The 14,870-nt window shown below is 36.9% G+C and overlaps 1 protein-coding gene across 2 annotated transcripts in view; it reads right to left on the reverse strand.

The window, feature by feature from the left end:
* Nucleotides 1-14,870, reverse strand: part of Lrrcc1 (leucine rich repeat and coiled-coil centrosomal protein 1) — a 30,436-nt gene that overhangs the window by 1,587 nt on the left and 13,979 nt on the right. Inside the window, exons 10-19 of one of the 2 annotated variants that reach the window (XM_051172769.1) lie at nt 13,843-14,047; nt 12,821-12,960; nt 11,936-12,137; nt 10,628-10,813; nt 9,592-9,766; nt 8,606-8,769; nt 7,986-8,194; nt 7,755-7,892; nt 7,203-7,338; nt 3,971-4,713 (exon numbers count right to left, since the gene is read on the reverse strand). In XM_051172769.1, the coding sequence (XP_051028726.1) occupies nt 4,591-4,713; nt 7,203-7,338; nt 7,755-7,892; nt 7,986-8,194; nt 8,606-8,769; nt 9,592-9,766; nt 10,628-10,813; nt 11,936-12,137; nt 12,821-12,960; nt 13,843-14,047 (1,678 nt within the window). In that variant the 3' untranslated portion in view covers nt 3,971-4,590. Of the gene's footprint in view, nt 1-3,970; nt 4,714-7,202; nt 7,339-7,754; nt 7,893-7,985; nt 8,195-8,605; nt 8,770-9,591; nt 9,767-10,627; nt 10,814-11,935; nt 12,138-12,820; nt 12,961-13,842; nt 14,048-14,870 lie in introns of those variants that run through there. The other variant, XM_051172770.1, reaches the window with a different exon arrangement.

Genomic DNA, 14,870 nt, shown 5'->3' on the forward strand with positions numbered 1-14,870 from the left:
CGAAGAGTGGCACTGAGAATGTTTTCCATTTTGACATTAGTTTTTAACAGTAACATTCATAGCAATGGTTTTCATGGAGGCACTCTCATATATATGCCACTATTCTCTGTTCTCATTTATTCTCCCCTCACTGCTTTTCCTGTGCCCTCCCCTTCTACAGCTGTTCTTACTCTTAGTCTATTTGCTTTCCTATTCCACGCATTCCATTACTTTATTTGCCTCCTTTATATCTTTTCATTGCCCTTCTCTTGATACAGAACTTACAAATATACATGCATGCATTCTTGTGTGTACCAAACATATATTAATACAAATATCAACATATAATTATATATAGTTCATTGTATATTACTCAAATATACATAAAATTTAAGTCCGGCATGAGATGAAATGTGGTATTCATCTTGCTTAGGAATGATTCTAATCACATCTATTTCCCTACAAATATTTTTTTCTTTCTTATTAGCAGCACAACATGTATTTATGTACCACATTTTCTTAATCCCTTCATCTGTTGATGAACAGTTAGGCTGGTTCCAGTTCCCAGTTATAGTGACTAATATAGTCATCTGTGTGGTATGCTCACTTAGAGTCCTTTGGGTGTTTATCCAGGAGTATATAGCTGTGTTATACGGCAGGAATCTCCATGCTTGACTTCCAAAGTGCTTGCAAGAGATTACATTCCCCACCACCAATAAATGCTCCTTTCCAACATCCTTCTCTTCTCCACATTGTCACCAACATTTACTCTTTACTCCCCATCCCTCATTTTTTTTTTTTTTTAAAGAGTGTTTAATAATAGAGTGTTGTAGTTTCAGCTGTTCTGGAACATGCTTTGTAGACCAGGCTAGCCTTAAACATAGAGATCTGCTTGCCTCTGTTGGGATTAGAGGTATGGGCCATCACTGCCCAGCACCATTTATTTTCTTGAGGACATAACATTCTGACGAGGATGGTATGGCCTAGCAAAGCAGTCGTAATTTGTATTCAGGTACATATTGGCCACGTTAGTCCATTTATTGGTTAAATGATTTGCAAATTTTTGGTGTAAACTTTTGTAGTTCAAGTATCTTTCATTTTAATCCCCTAATACATGGTAAAGCTTCAGTTTTCCCGTTCTTTAAGCTGTCTTTTCACTCATTCTGATAGTTATTTTCTTGGTTGTGCAGAAGTTTAATTTCATGCTATTTCTATTTAATAAATATTGGAGTTCTTTCTTGTGCTTTTGGGAGTCTTTCAGAAGTTGTCTATAGCTATACCCTGAGATGCATTAGCTATTTTCCTTTGCAAGTTTAAAGTTGTAGATCTTACAATAAGGTCTTGATCCATTTTTTAATTGATCTTGTGGAGGGCAGTTGATATTGACCTACTTTCTTCTACATTTATAAACCTAATTCTCCCAGTGTTATTTGTTAAAGGGGATGTGTCTTCTCTAATGTTTATTTTTTTGAGCTTTGTCAAATGTTAGCTCGTTCTAGCTCTGCAGACTTCTCAGTCCTCGGTTTTCCTTAGATCTGCATGTTTATCTTTATGCCGATGCGATGCTGTCTTGTTAAGCTGTTGTACATGTGGACATCAGGTATTATTCATCTCGCTTTATTCCTGATAAAGACTGCTTTAACTATTTAGAGCTTTTTGTGCTTCCATATGAATTTTAGAATTTTTTTCTAGTCCTCTGAAGAATGTCATTGGGGTTTTGATGAGGTTGCAGTGAATTGGTAGACTGCTTTTCGCAGTATAGTCATTTTTACAGTATTAGTTCTTCCAATCCTCAAAGTCTTTCAATCTTCTTGTGTCTTCAATTATTTCTTTAGTATCTTAGTTTTCACTGTAAAAGTATTTCATCCCTGGGTCATCTTTCTTCTTCTATTGTGACACTGAGATTTTAAAAAATGCATTATATTTGTGTGTGTGTGTGTTACACGTGTGCGTGTGTACTTATGTGAAGTTCAGAGGGCAATCTGTGGGAATAATTTTTTTCCTTCTGCTAGGTGGGTCCCAGGGACCAAACTCAGGTCCTCAGGTTTGGCAGCAAGCGCCTTTACTAGCTGACCCGTCTCACCAGCTCAGCAATGAGAACGGGAATCCTCACTTTCACTATGCTAGTGCTTATGATCTGCGAAGTGAAGCCTGAAATCATACACATTAGAGCATAGACATCATGCTAATTTGTTATGAAAAGAATAATTCAACAAAAATATACTGCAGGTGCTGGAGAGATGGCCTGGCAGTTAAGAACACTGGCTGCTCTTCTGGAATCCCTGGGTTCAACCCACATGGCAGCTCACAACTGTCTGTAGCTCTGACTCCAGAGCATCTAATATCCCTTTCTGGTCTCCATGGGTACCAGGCCCACATGTAGTGCACATACTTACATGAAGGCTAAACTCTCATGCATAGGAAAAAAAATAGTAATAAATTAAAACAAAAAATATACTGGAAATTTCTATTTACACCCCAGCAGCCTTAAAGTATATTCTTGTGGGTAAAATGGAAAAACCAGATTGTGGTCATTTATGGAAGCTGATGTCATTGAGACCCTTATCTTATCCCTAATTGTATGGCTAGTGGACAGCAGAAGGAAATACAGCCCATAATTCCCATGTTTCCACATCTGCTGCTAGCATCGTATGTACATCAATAGTAAGTCAGATGAGTTATCCAGACTTCTTGATGGAAGGAAGCCAACTGAACTGTCACCACAGTGTTGGCACTTTTACTTTTACCCCACTATATGCACATTTCTCTATTATTTGTTACAGAATGTCTTTTAAACATGGCTTGTAACAATATTGACATAAAGGCATTTGTCATTAGCCATAAGTGATGCATAAAATGCCACTATAGTTGAGAGCTTTGATCTGTATTCTTAGGCACTTTGGCAAAAAAAGTGAGGAGTTAAGCTATTATCCTTCAAATCATTCAGGATTTTGCCCCATACAAATGTATTGGAATTCCAATGGATAACAGTGACTTATCTTTTCCAGTTATTGTTCAAAGTATTTAACTAGCCCTTGGAATCTAACATCTTGGGTCGGTAGAAGTTTAGCAGTCTTGGAGAGGTGATCCTGACTGTGGGAATTTGGTTAGCTGTATGCATAACTTTTGAGTTAGGATATATTAGAACTCAAGTTCATAGAATAGTATGTAAGTTCAAAGATCATTAAGATTGGTTGAGGTAAAAAAACAAAAAACAAAACAAAACAACAATAACAACAAAAAAGATTAGTTGAGGGACTTTTAAGTCAAGAATTCTTGGACAATCCTCTAGATTAAGAAAATTTAGTGATTCCTAAAACTGGACTTCAGTGAATGTATGGATAATCTGACTCCTCCCACCCCCAAACCAATGGGTTTTCAACATAGTCTGCTCCTAGTCACCCTACAATCCTATGATGAACTTAAGCACTCCATTTCTCCTTCTGACAAATAGGGATGCCTAGAATTCTGTTGACAAGCAGAAATGATGAACTCAGGATTGTGGTAGTAATTAAGCAAGGTTCAAAGAATGTTTGCCTCTGTAGAGATCACCAGGGATTCCACAGCCTTCCTCAAACATCCTCCATTTTATAGTGTCTGTGGTGACAAATCTGTGCCAACCAAATCCTGAGCCTACCACCAGACAGAAAGCTTATGGACACATGAAACTGGATATGTCAGGCACTGGCTAAGGTAAGAATTAGACTTACTGTCAGCTACCATTTGGTTACAGTATGTAGCTCAGTTACAACAAAAATCTAAGACCGTCTCTTCAGGAACACTTACAGAATTGGGTTCCATTTACTTTTTAAAATTTAGTTTACTAATGATATTAATTTTCAGTGTTGTGCGTTCTTCCTCTCAGAAACATCACAAGGGTAAGGACATGTTTACCAACGTAAGAGGTGACAACAGCGAGCCAGCAATGCAGGGTCAGGTAGGAAGTGGGTGAGTGTTTCCAGCTGCACAGATACAAGTCTTTTCACACAGTGACTGGGAGTGTGAATGAAGGTCGGCAGCTGTGCTCTTCTGGAGCAGACAATATGTATAAAAGCATAGATATCACTTTTAATAAAACAAACGCACTAGAACCCATGTGGAAATAGCTTAGCCTCTTTTCTAAATGACAACACATTATTTTTTCTTTATCATATAGACTTTAGATATTTTTGGGCTATATCTTACATATACTTTAAAAAAATGGAGCTCCATCAACTAAAGGACAACCTGTAAATATTATTAGTTTTGCACTAGCACAAGGTCAACAACAACGATTACTTTGTCGTATCGTTTTTATAGTCAAATTCTAACATTCCTTTACAAGTCTGCAAGGGACTGTGTAATTACCAAGAAGATACAGCACAGACACAAGAAAAGGTGCTTTAAGGCTAGCATTAGGATAGTTCCTTCTAATAAACATAATCATTAACATTTTATTTTTAAAAAACCTACATATACAATTAATAATTCATCAAGTCTCTTAAAATATATTCATAGTGAATGTGTAGAAAGAGACATTTCAAAGTCACAGCAGTTACTACTGTTACAGTATTTAATAGTTTTCACAATAGGTCTGCTGGTCCATTTCAACTGAGTGTGTTCCCACCAACATCACATTTCTTTCTGAATTTCACTTATAGCACTAGCAAGTTGCTTAATTTTTCCTTCCATGACTTGTTTGTTCTTGCATGTTTCTTCCAGAAGTCCTCGCATTTCTTCTTCAATTTGCTGAACCTAAACCAATGTATACATTTTACATTTTAATTTTCTAAAAAAATTTTTAAGTGCATTTTGAAAAGTCAATGATGTATTTTATGTACTCTATAATTTGTGGTTCATTAAAAAAAGTTAGTAAGATGCAACTTTTTTCAAATGATAAAATGGCAAACTATATAAAGTACTTTGGTGTGTATTACCTATTTAGTCCTCATAAAAGTCTCCTGCAAAGGATAATTTATTGTAACTGCATTTTGAGTTTAAGAAATATGAAATTTCTATTTTACAGCAAGAACAGAAACCCATTTTCCTGAGTCCATCATCCCACTGCCCTGAACTGCCTCTCAGTACTGAGTTTAACTTACAGCACCATTCCTTAAAGATTTCCAACTCACACAACTTCCTTCCCAAGGCATTCTCTTCACTTCAGTCCCTCCAGCATTTCTCAATGTTTTGTTGGGTTCTGTCGAAATTTCATCTTTGAGATATAACTTTTAAACATCCATTCTGCGCCCACATTGCCCTAAGATCTGTCTTCTATACTGCAGACCTCTGCTTGAAAGCGTCTACTTAGCTCAGCATGTCTGGTACAGCTGTGACCTCCCTTCTCTGCTACTTCATGCTCCATCCCCGTAATGCATATCCCCTACTTTCTTTCCTCTCAGAAAATTCTTTCTTAATTCATTTATTTTTAATTTTTTAGATTTATTATTTTATGTGTATGAGTGTTTTGCCTACATATATGCAGGTTTACCACAAGCATACCTAGTGCCCGTGGAGATCAGAAAAGGGCATAGGTCCCCTAGGAGTAGAGTTACAGATGGTGTGAGCCACCATGTGGTGACAGACCTTGAGTTCTAAGAGCGACTAGTGCTCTTAACCACTGAGCCAACTCTCCAGCCTCAGCTTTCCCTAATTGAAAATGTTACCTCTCTGTGATGCCTCAGGATCTGTATACTTCCTATGCCTGAATATTATTTTATGCTCTGGTTCTATTTTTCTAACTTTTAAAAAAATTTTTAAAGTGGTTTTGTTGTTTTAGAATCAACTGTATGCCGTTAGTGCAGAAGCTGAGGATGCCTCATGTTTCCAGAGCTATCAGAATCAGGTAGAATTTAGCATCCATGTCCTTTCTGTTCATCTCAGAGGCTTGAGAACAGCAACTGCTTTCTTAGTTATGTAGAGGAGATCTTCAGGACAACCAGGCCTTTGAACTCAAGATTCTCAAGAATTTATTACATCACGAGACAGACTTGTGCGGCACCAGGGAGTCACCCAGGATCATCCTGAAAAGAGAGTCTTGTAACATCTAACACAACAAACTTGAGCGTGTGTCCAAACCAACAGAAGAAAGCATTTCTTCAATTCTTTACCAAATCATGTTGGTAGTAAGTCCAACATTATACTCGGTATTTTAAGCCAAAAGCCCAATTCATGTTTTACTCGGTATTGCCCACAGAACCTTTGTATCATGATAATAAAAGATCCGAAATTTCCACTAACTTCCAGTGAAATAGATCAGTATGCTCTTTGCTATTGATGATGTAAGACTGTTCTCTCTTTGCAGAGAAAAAGGTAAAGGTACCGCTGTCTCTAAGACTTACTTACTTCTGTTCACGTGTGAGTACCTGTCAGTATGTGTATATGCACATTTGTGTGTGTTTGCAGGCCACAAGATGGCACTGATCCCCCAGAACTGTAGTTACAGGAACATATGGAGCGCAGCAACCTGGCTTGTTACACGAGGGCTCTAGGATGTAAACTCTGGACCTGACTTCTCAGTGCTCCTAAAGGCTTAGGCATCTTTTCAGCCCCTCCTCCTCCTATCTTCTATGAAACAGGCTTTCTGTTTAGCCCAGTCTGGCATGAATACTTACTTGATCTTCTTGTCTCGTCCTGAGAACTGAGAATACAGACTAAGCATGCATCACATGTTTTCTGTTCTTGCTTTCTGATTGTTCATTTCTGACTCTTATATACCGTAGTTCTTTTTGTTTTTTCACTACCACTTGAAAATTGATGAAAATTTCAACTATCTTTGAATCTAGTTGATCTCAACAAAGTGGTCATATCAGAATATTTGTGTGATTGTTAAAGTACCTTGATCTGACTCCTTATCCTCCTGAGGTAATAAGCCCATGATGGTTGACTTGGCGGCACCTCAAACTCCTTCTTATCAAGACAAAGCTGATTGGTTTACACCCTCATGGACAGGGAAGTGATCACTGAGAACTTTCTCAACACAGTGGTAGACTGACTTTCACTGCCCCTGGCCTGTGATCAAAGGGATGCCAGGACCATGGGCAGGCACACACAGGGCACTATCACACTTGTCAGTTCACTGCAGCTATTACCTACATGTGATCCAAGTGTTGCTTGGGTTCATGATAACTTCGTAACACATTCTGTAACAGTTGTGTCAATAAAATGTGCAGCCTTTCCTCTTTTAGTTTCTAAAAACTAATTAATTTAAACATAATTATTTCATATTATTAAAGTAACAGTACCTTTAAATTTGCGCTGTCAATATATTTCTGCTTCTCACATGCTAGTTGTATTATTTCAGCTTGATGAGCTTCAACAATTGCATCAACTTGTTTTTTAAAGGCATCATCCATGTTTTGCAGCTTTTCCATTGTATCCCTTAAAAAACAAAAAAAGCACGAAACACCTGCTACGCATATGGGTACACAGAATTAAGTGTGCTTCTTCTTAGGTGCTGTGAGAAGCTATCTGCAGGCTTTGTCATGAATACAACTCTGCATCTTGAAATAAAAACTAGTAATTAAACGTTATTACCTATTTTTTTTAATATAAATTCAATATTGTAAATTATTTATATATGTGTATATATGTATATATAATATACATATATATATTTCATACCTAACTATTAGGGGAAACTATTGCTTATTTACTTTATAGATGGAATGGAATAACTTTTTTAGCAAGTTACCCCCTCGTATCTTTGGCAATTTTCTCTCTACACACGTCTCACCCATCCCAGTGTAGTATGCATGCTTAAAGGGATCCCATGTCCTTCATGACTTAATGCTTACTTTTGTAGCTCAAGACTTCTGTCTCTCTCTGCCTTAAGTTTCTTTTCCTTGTTTTCAAATTTTTCTTTTACTTCTTTTACTTGTGTTTCAAGATGAGAGAGTAGTTCTCCTTTTTCATGCCATTTCTGATTTAGTATGCTAAAAAGAAAAAAAAATTGACTTTAAAACTAACCAAAGAAGATAAAATCATTAATCTAAAACTTTTTCTCAGTGTCAAGTATTGTTTAATACCTGTATGCTTTTCTGATTTCTTCCAGTTCTAATTCTTTTGCTTTTAACTGTTGTTTTAGTTTTTCCTTTCTTTGATTGTGTCTTTCCAATTTCTCAATCACATTATCTAGTTGTGAACATTTTTCATTAAGTTTCTCTTGAGAAGACTTTTCTACGACAGTGAGCTTTTCTTGTAGCAATTTGATTTGCTCGTCTTTTTCTTGTAAACACTTAAAAAAATTAGTAATTTGTTTTAGATGTTGCATATGGTATAGGTTAAGATCTAACAGGATATGGAACATAAAATATTAAATTTTCTTTTGATTCCTAATCTTTTATTCATATTTTGTTATTTCAAAGGACAGGCTTGGTGCCACATGTCACTGAGTTTTAGGCTAGCTTTGTACCTAGCCAGCCAGGAATACCTTGTCTCAAAAAGCAGTAACATAAAAACCCAAAGAAAATCAAAGGACAACTCAAGTTAATAAGTATCCGATAGTAATCTTATGAGCAAGGGTAAAAAGCTATAAAAGCACTATATTCTGTCGTTAAAATCTATGCTAGTTGAGAAACACAAAGACAAATTATTGTTTTTCAAATCTGCCACCAGCTTTTTTCCCCAAAGAAAATGTTAAGCGTACGTCTTTTAATTTTCTGATGGTTTCAGTTTGGTCGTCAATGATTTTGCTCTTTATTCTCAATGCATCACAGTCACTTTCATGGGTTTTTCTCAGAGATTCATTCTCTCTACATAAACTTTCAATTTGGGCTTCTAATTTCCCACGACTCTGGGCTAGTGACGAGCCTAAGAAACAATTACCAGTTAGAAACTTAATATACCTTGGGGTTTTTGCACATTATGAAAGCTTAACATAATAAGGTAGAAAAACTCATTTAAAACCCAAAGTATACAACAATGCAAATCGACAGAGAAAGTCTTTTATACATTTATACATTTGAGCTATTAAAAGCTCTGTATAAGTAAAAATGAAGCAAACACAACCTCATTAGAAACTACTGTAGAATAATCAATGTTTTATTTTAACCAATTATCTAACTATTCAAAAATGTTAAGGTATCTATATATGTCAAGACATAGTATTTATTAGCTTTTGCTATATTGTAGTTGGAAAGTAAATAAGACTAAGGGTTTACCCAATATTTACAATGGTTTTCATTCATGCACAATTTTACTTCCATCCATACAAAATGTTATCTTACAAATATGAATACTCATTTTAGATGCTGTATCCCATGAAAATGTACACTTTTAATTTTTTTTTTAATCTATCAGTTAAAAACAAGTTCAAATAGAAAACTAAGTATCAAAGCTATGGTCCCCTTGGCTCGTCTTGAGTGACCTTCGTTTTCAGCCTGCAGAGCAGCAGCAGCTGTAGGCCTGAGTCTCCAGGCCTGGCCACTTAAACATCCTAACTGATGAAGTGATGGATTTCCTGAGAGGCATGTGCTCCTGGTTGGCTGGTAAGTGCCTACTTATCCTACCAGCCGATGATGCACTGCTCTTACCTTAGCACTAGTGGGCAGTGCGGCGCCCTTTTCCCCAGTACCCACGTGTACTTGCTTTCTAACAATGGCTATTTTTCACTGGAAACCTTGGGACATTTACCCTGATATGCCAGTTCATGTCCCCATACTTTTCTTTCTGTCCTTAAACCATAAATCAGTGACTCTTTGGCTGCTAGCTCTGAAATAAGCTGGTTTTTTTCATGCTTGAGAAGTTCTATTTGAATGCTCTTCTGCTTGTCATCTTCAATCAAAATTTCAAGAGTATTGATTTGATTCTATATATCCGAAAACACAAAACACCATTTATTTAATTTAATTGTAAACATTAAAATGATACGCATAATAAAATTTTAAAGTAGTTCTTTTGTATCTTATAAAAAAGTACTCTTTAAGCAATCAAAAAGTAAACATTTGCAAGCTTTACAGCAAGTTCTAAGAAACATGCTATAAAACAAAATAAAATGACAATACTTAAAAGGCTACTAGATTTTAAAGCTGAGTTTTACTATATAATTGTAAGAGAAAAACTGAAGCTGTAATTGTCAAAATTTCTCATGAAATATTTAAATCAACAGTCTATTTTCAAGGACTTGAGTTTTAGGTGAAGTAGCACAAACATTGAAAGATGATTTAACAGCTGTCGTGGCTAAGTGTACCTGAGACCATCAGGACCATTGTCCAGCTAACAGCAGTGATACACACACTGTTTCTCAAATCCTAGCACTTTTGAGACTCATTTTCCCAATTTTTGTCATATCACTATATAACTGTTAACATCTTTATAGAATAAATTTACTAAGTAATTTATTTACATATTTCTATTTATTTATTTTTGAGATAGGGTTTCGCTAGGTAGGTGGATCTAGAACTTGAAATGTAGACCACAGTGGACTTGAATTCAGAGATCCATTTGCCTGCCTCTGCCTCCCAGCAGATGAGGCTGAAGGTATACACCACCATACCAGCATACGCAGACATTTTGACAAAAGCAGCATCTATGAAATCATTAATTCCATTAATACACCACAATGTATGATTTATATAATCTCCAAGTTAATCCTGACTACTTTCCTAAGTCACTGCTCACACTTGAGGTAACGTGAATGCTCCAAAGGAACGACACTGCAGATTCTTGCCTGTAAATTTGCCGCTGCTTCCTGTTTCAATTTGGAGACTTCTGAGAGCTTTGTCTTTTGCTCCCTCACCATACAGGTCAAATCTTTAATTAAAGAGGAAGATTCGTTTTCTTTTCGTTGAGCCCAAATAAGAGCATGTTTGCTTTTGGCTAACTCCGTTGCAACATCTTCAAAACCATGTTGAACCTGTATTTCAAAATCACATTATAAACAGCAGCTTTCCAAATGGAAAATATTTGCTTCTAGAAACAGTTTACATTTTTCCCTTTAAAACTTTTCAGCTTTAGCAAAACCACACTAAGAGGTAGCTTGTTTCTAGAAGCTAAAACACAGACCCAGGGAATTTGCTACTCATTTGTCTAGTTACCCAGGAGTCCTTTGCATGACACAGAGTCACTGAGCAACTGCTGTATGTCAGCCACTGTTTGGCACAGCAATGTACCAACGGATAAAACGGGCTAATCTGTCTTCTGATATGTAGGGGCTAACAATATACTAATAGGAACAAGGCAGGCATCGTGAACGTATGTAGAAGAAACATGCTTTCACTGCACACAGAGCTGAGAGGGAGATGGCAAGAACTGTAAGGGGGAATGTTCACTGTGAAATGACATTGTTATCAAGAGGTTAACAGGAAATAAGAAAAAGGATGTGAGAACGTAGGGCAGGTGTGCTAGGAGGGAAGGCGCTTCGAGGAACAGTACAAGGGCTGGTAACTTTGGAGTGCCAAGATGACAGCATGAAATCAGACAGGTCATACTGAATAAAATGCAGGGGCAAAGAAGTATTTGAGTGTGGAATAACATCTAACTTACTAATTCTAATACAAAGGTGGTAAGAAAGAAGGCTATATATTTTTAAAATAGTATTACAGAAGCTCTTGATGTTTTGGAATTTCAGAGAAGAGGAGTTAAGATTAGCACGAACATTTGATGTAAGCACGTGGAAGGCTGGGGAGCATTAATGGGAAATGGAAACACTGTTGAAAGTAACTGTGGAAAGACTCCAGGTCAAAGGAGGCACTACGGAGGCAGTGGGCACCTCTGGCCTGGGAGGGGTACAGGACCGTCAGCTTTGCTGGCCCTGCAGTACAAGTGCAGGGTTCCCATCCACACCCTGGCTCTTACTTTATCTCACCTGTAGTGCCATAGTTAGTTTTCCAACAAGCAGCAATGAAAAGTAGCTATTACTACATGAGGAGATAAAAAATCTTAAGAATCCATTTTTGTGAACATCATAAGTCATCTAAGTATGAGTGGGATTCTAAAACGAGGCCTCTTATCAACAGAGCTTGGTAACAATTCTTACATCTCTAAACCTTCTGGCTTCAACAGTTAAAGCAATACGGAATTCGTTTTCTAAATCCAAATACTGCTGGTTCAATACATCGATTTTTTCTTGGTATTCTTTTACTTCTTGCTCATGCTTCCTTTCTTCTTTGGACATTTCCTTAGCCAGTATGTTCTGGAACTCAGCATCACTGAAAAACTCCCTGGTTTCAATTTCTTTCCTGAAATGAAAACCAAAGTAATGCATGCGGTCCACATGAATAGAAACTCAAAGGTCTTTCAATAGCTTTTTAACATTTTGCATTACCTAAGGTTAATGGAAAACCAATTCCTTCTTTTAAAACACAGAAATAGTACAGACAAGGTTTACAGTCTATTGCTTTAGAAGAATAAATACTGATTAATTTTTACAAAGAATTATTTGGAAGTCAATTAGCATAGCTTCCTCTCTATATGATGAACAAGTTTTGGCCAAGCTTGAGGAAATGTAAAAACCAGGCGCATTACTATAACGCTTCCTTCCTTATTGACACTAAAGTACGTATTTGTTTTTTAGCTGCTAGCTATTTCTATAGGACTGAATCTAATGCAGATCCAAACATGGTGTTTTCCATGAGTTAATTCTGATTTTAATCTTTCACTATCTTGACTGGCTGATGGATTAAGTGTTCGTGTGTTATGCACAGAAGTCACAGGACAACATATGGGAGTCGGTTTTCGTTCTGTCATGTGGGTCCCAGGACGTGAACCTGTCAGGGTTGGAGACTAGGCCATCGCGCCTACCGTCCATGAGTTAATTCTGTCAGACTTCACCAATGGTCATCACTGGGTGAGGACAGAACCAGAAACTTTGTTTTATATTTTTAAATGGCAGCATTAGCTTGATGCCTGTATGTTTCGTTACCTGTGTTCCTGTTCTTTCAGTGCCAGAAGTTCATGGAGTTGTTGCACTTGCTCCTTTTCTTGGTGAAGAGAGGTTCGAAGTAAGTTTATTTCTCTATCAGCAGCTGAGGCTTTGAGCTCCACCTCTTGGATTAGTCTCATCTGAGTGAAGGACACATGATCACCAGTCACACAGTCATCCCTCTGCTCCTACACAATCATCTCCCTGCTCCTACTTTACATTGGCCAGTGTGTTTAAAGGCCATTAATTAAAAAGAAAGCCACAGAGCAGGCAAACTGCAGATCCTTCAGCTGCCTGGAGGAGCAAGATGGAGAAGAAGGAGAGGAAAGAGTCATGCCTTTTTGAGTTAGGCATGGGGGCCAGTCGGGCAGGCACAGATGACAAGTGAGAGGTAGCTTTGCAGAGGCTGAAGCTCAAAAGTGTTAGAGCATGCCCAGACTCAGGCCAGTACTAGAAAGGAAGAAGGAAGGAAGGAAAGAAAGAAAGAAAGACAGACAGGAAAGAAAAAAGGAAAGTCCTCACTCAGAAAAACTGGCAGCCCTTGGAGCTTCACGGCCACCCCAGTAACCATCCCGCTTCTATTTGAACGCCAGTGTATCTACATTTTGATTGGATGGCATAGTCTAACAATTAAGCTGTTTTCAAACTTTACTGAATTAAGAACACTATTATCAACGTAGACGCACCAAATGTCCGGCATCAATTACTGTTGATTTGCATCACATTTTTAAACTCAAATTTCATGCCAAAAGCATGAAAGTGAAAATCCTTCAAGTCCTCCACAGATTTGAAAGCTATCTCTTTCAAAAACATGATCCTACCTATCTGCAGTATTTCCACCAACTCTTATAATTGCTTTATATAAGTCCTGGTAGAATAAAGACATAATCCAGACTGTATGACCGTGATATTAAAAATAACAGTAATATAATTTCTGCACACAGCCTGGCATCTTCTGAGCTTACTATGGCCTGTCATCAGTCATGACTGTCTATGCACGTCCTTGGTCCATTCAGGGGTACCTGTGCCTGCTGCTGCTGTGCTTTCTGCTTCTCCATTTTTTCCAGCGCCCTTTCCAGGGTTCTCATGTGTCTGATATGTTCTTCCTGCTGATCTCGTGCTTTCATTAATTCAATAGTTAGTTTTTTAACTTCATTTTGAAGTCTGTGAACTATAACTTCAAGTTGAGCCTTGGAATGTCTCTCCTTAAAAATAACATCCTTTAGTCTGAAGCATAAATTATATATGTAATGGTAAAAATGTTACAGGTGCAAAAGTAATGAAAACTGTAGACAATGTTAAGGCTGAGAATAGTGATCAATATCTGAAGTATAGTCAGACTCTAATTCTACTAAAAAGGGGGGAGGGGGTTACAAAGCAATATATGCATTTGTTCTGAGCCTGAAGCTAACATTCTGCTGTAAGGGAAAAACATTCATCATAAAGAAACATAGGCAAACTTATTATTCCACAGCAACACTGTATGTATTTCAGCTTTGGGCTAGATGTAAACTTTTTTTAATTAAACATTTTTTATTTTGTATATATACATTTATATTATTACACATATATACAATAATCTACCTATAGCAAGGAGAAGAATCATGACACAATCAGGAATTATATGTTACATTCTTGGTGTTTTGGCTATTTGTATTTGACAGCCTTGAAGAAAACATCTTTCCTATCTTGGTGCATCTAAAATTCTGAATATAAATCAATCTCCATCACATCTTGTCATTATCAACCTAAAACATCTATCTTGACCTAAAAACATCTTAACCCATAAACTAAGCCTCATTGTAAAACTAAATTACCTGATCTTCAACCCCATCAGAGACTTTAATTTTAGACACTGTGGTATAGAATTCAAATGTAACATTATTCTTCATATGTATATATTTACTCTAATATGAGGTATTGTATCCATATGACTCAATTATAATACAAGGTTTACTTCCAATACTTTGAAAGTGTTACTGCAGGCTGTTTAGGATAAATAAGTTACACAAGTTAATTGTTGAACAAATCATGGTCATGTGAATTATTA

This window comes from Acomys russatus, chromosome 31 (assembly GCF_903995435.1).
Source record: "Acomys russatus chromosome 31, mAcoRus1.1, whole genome shotgun sequence".
Classification (NCBI taxonomy): domain Eukaryota; kingdom Metazoa; phylum Chordata; class Mammalia; order Rodentia; family Muridae; genus Acomys; species Acomys russatus.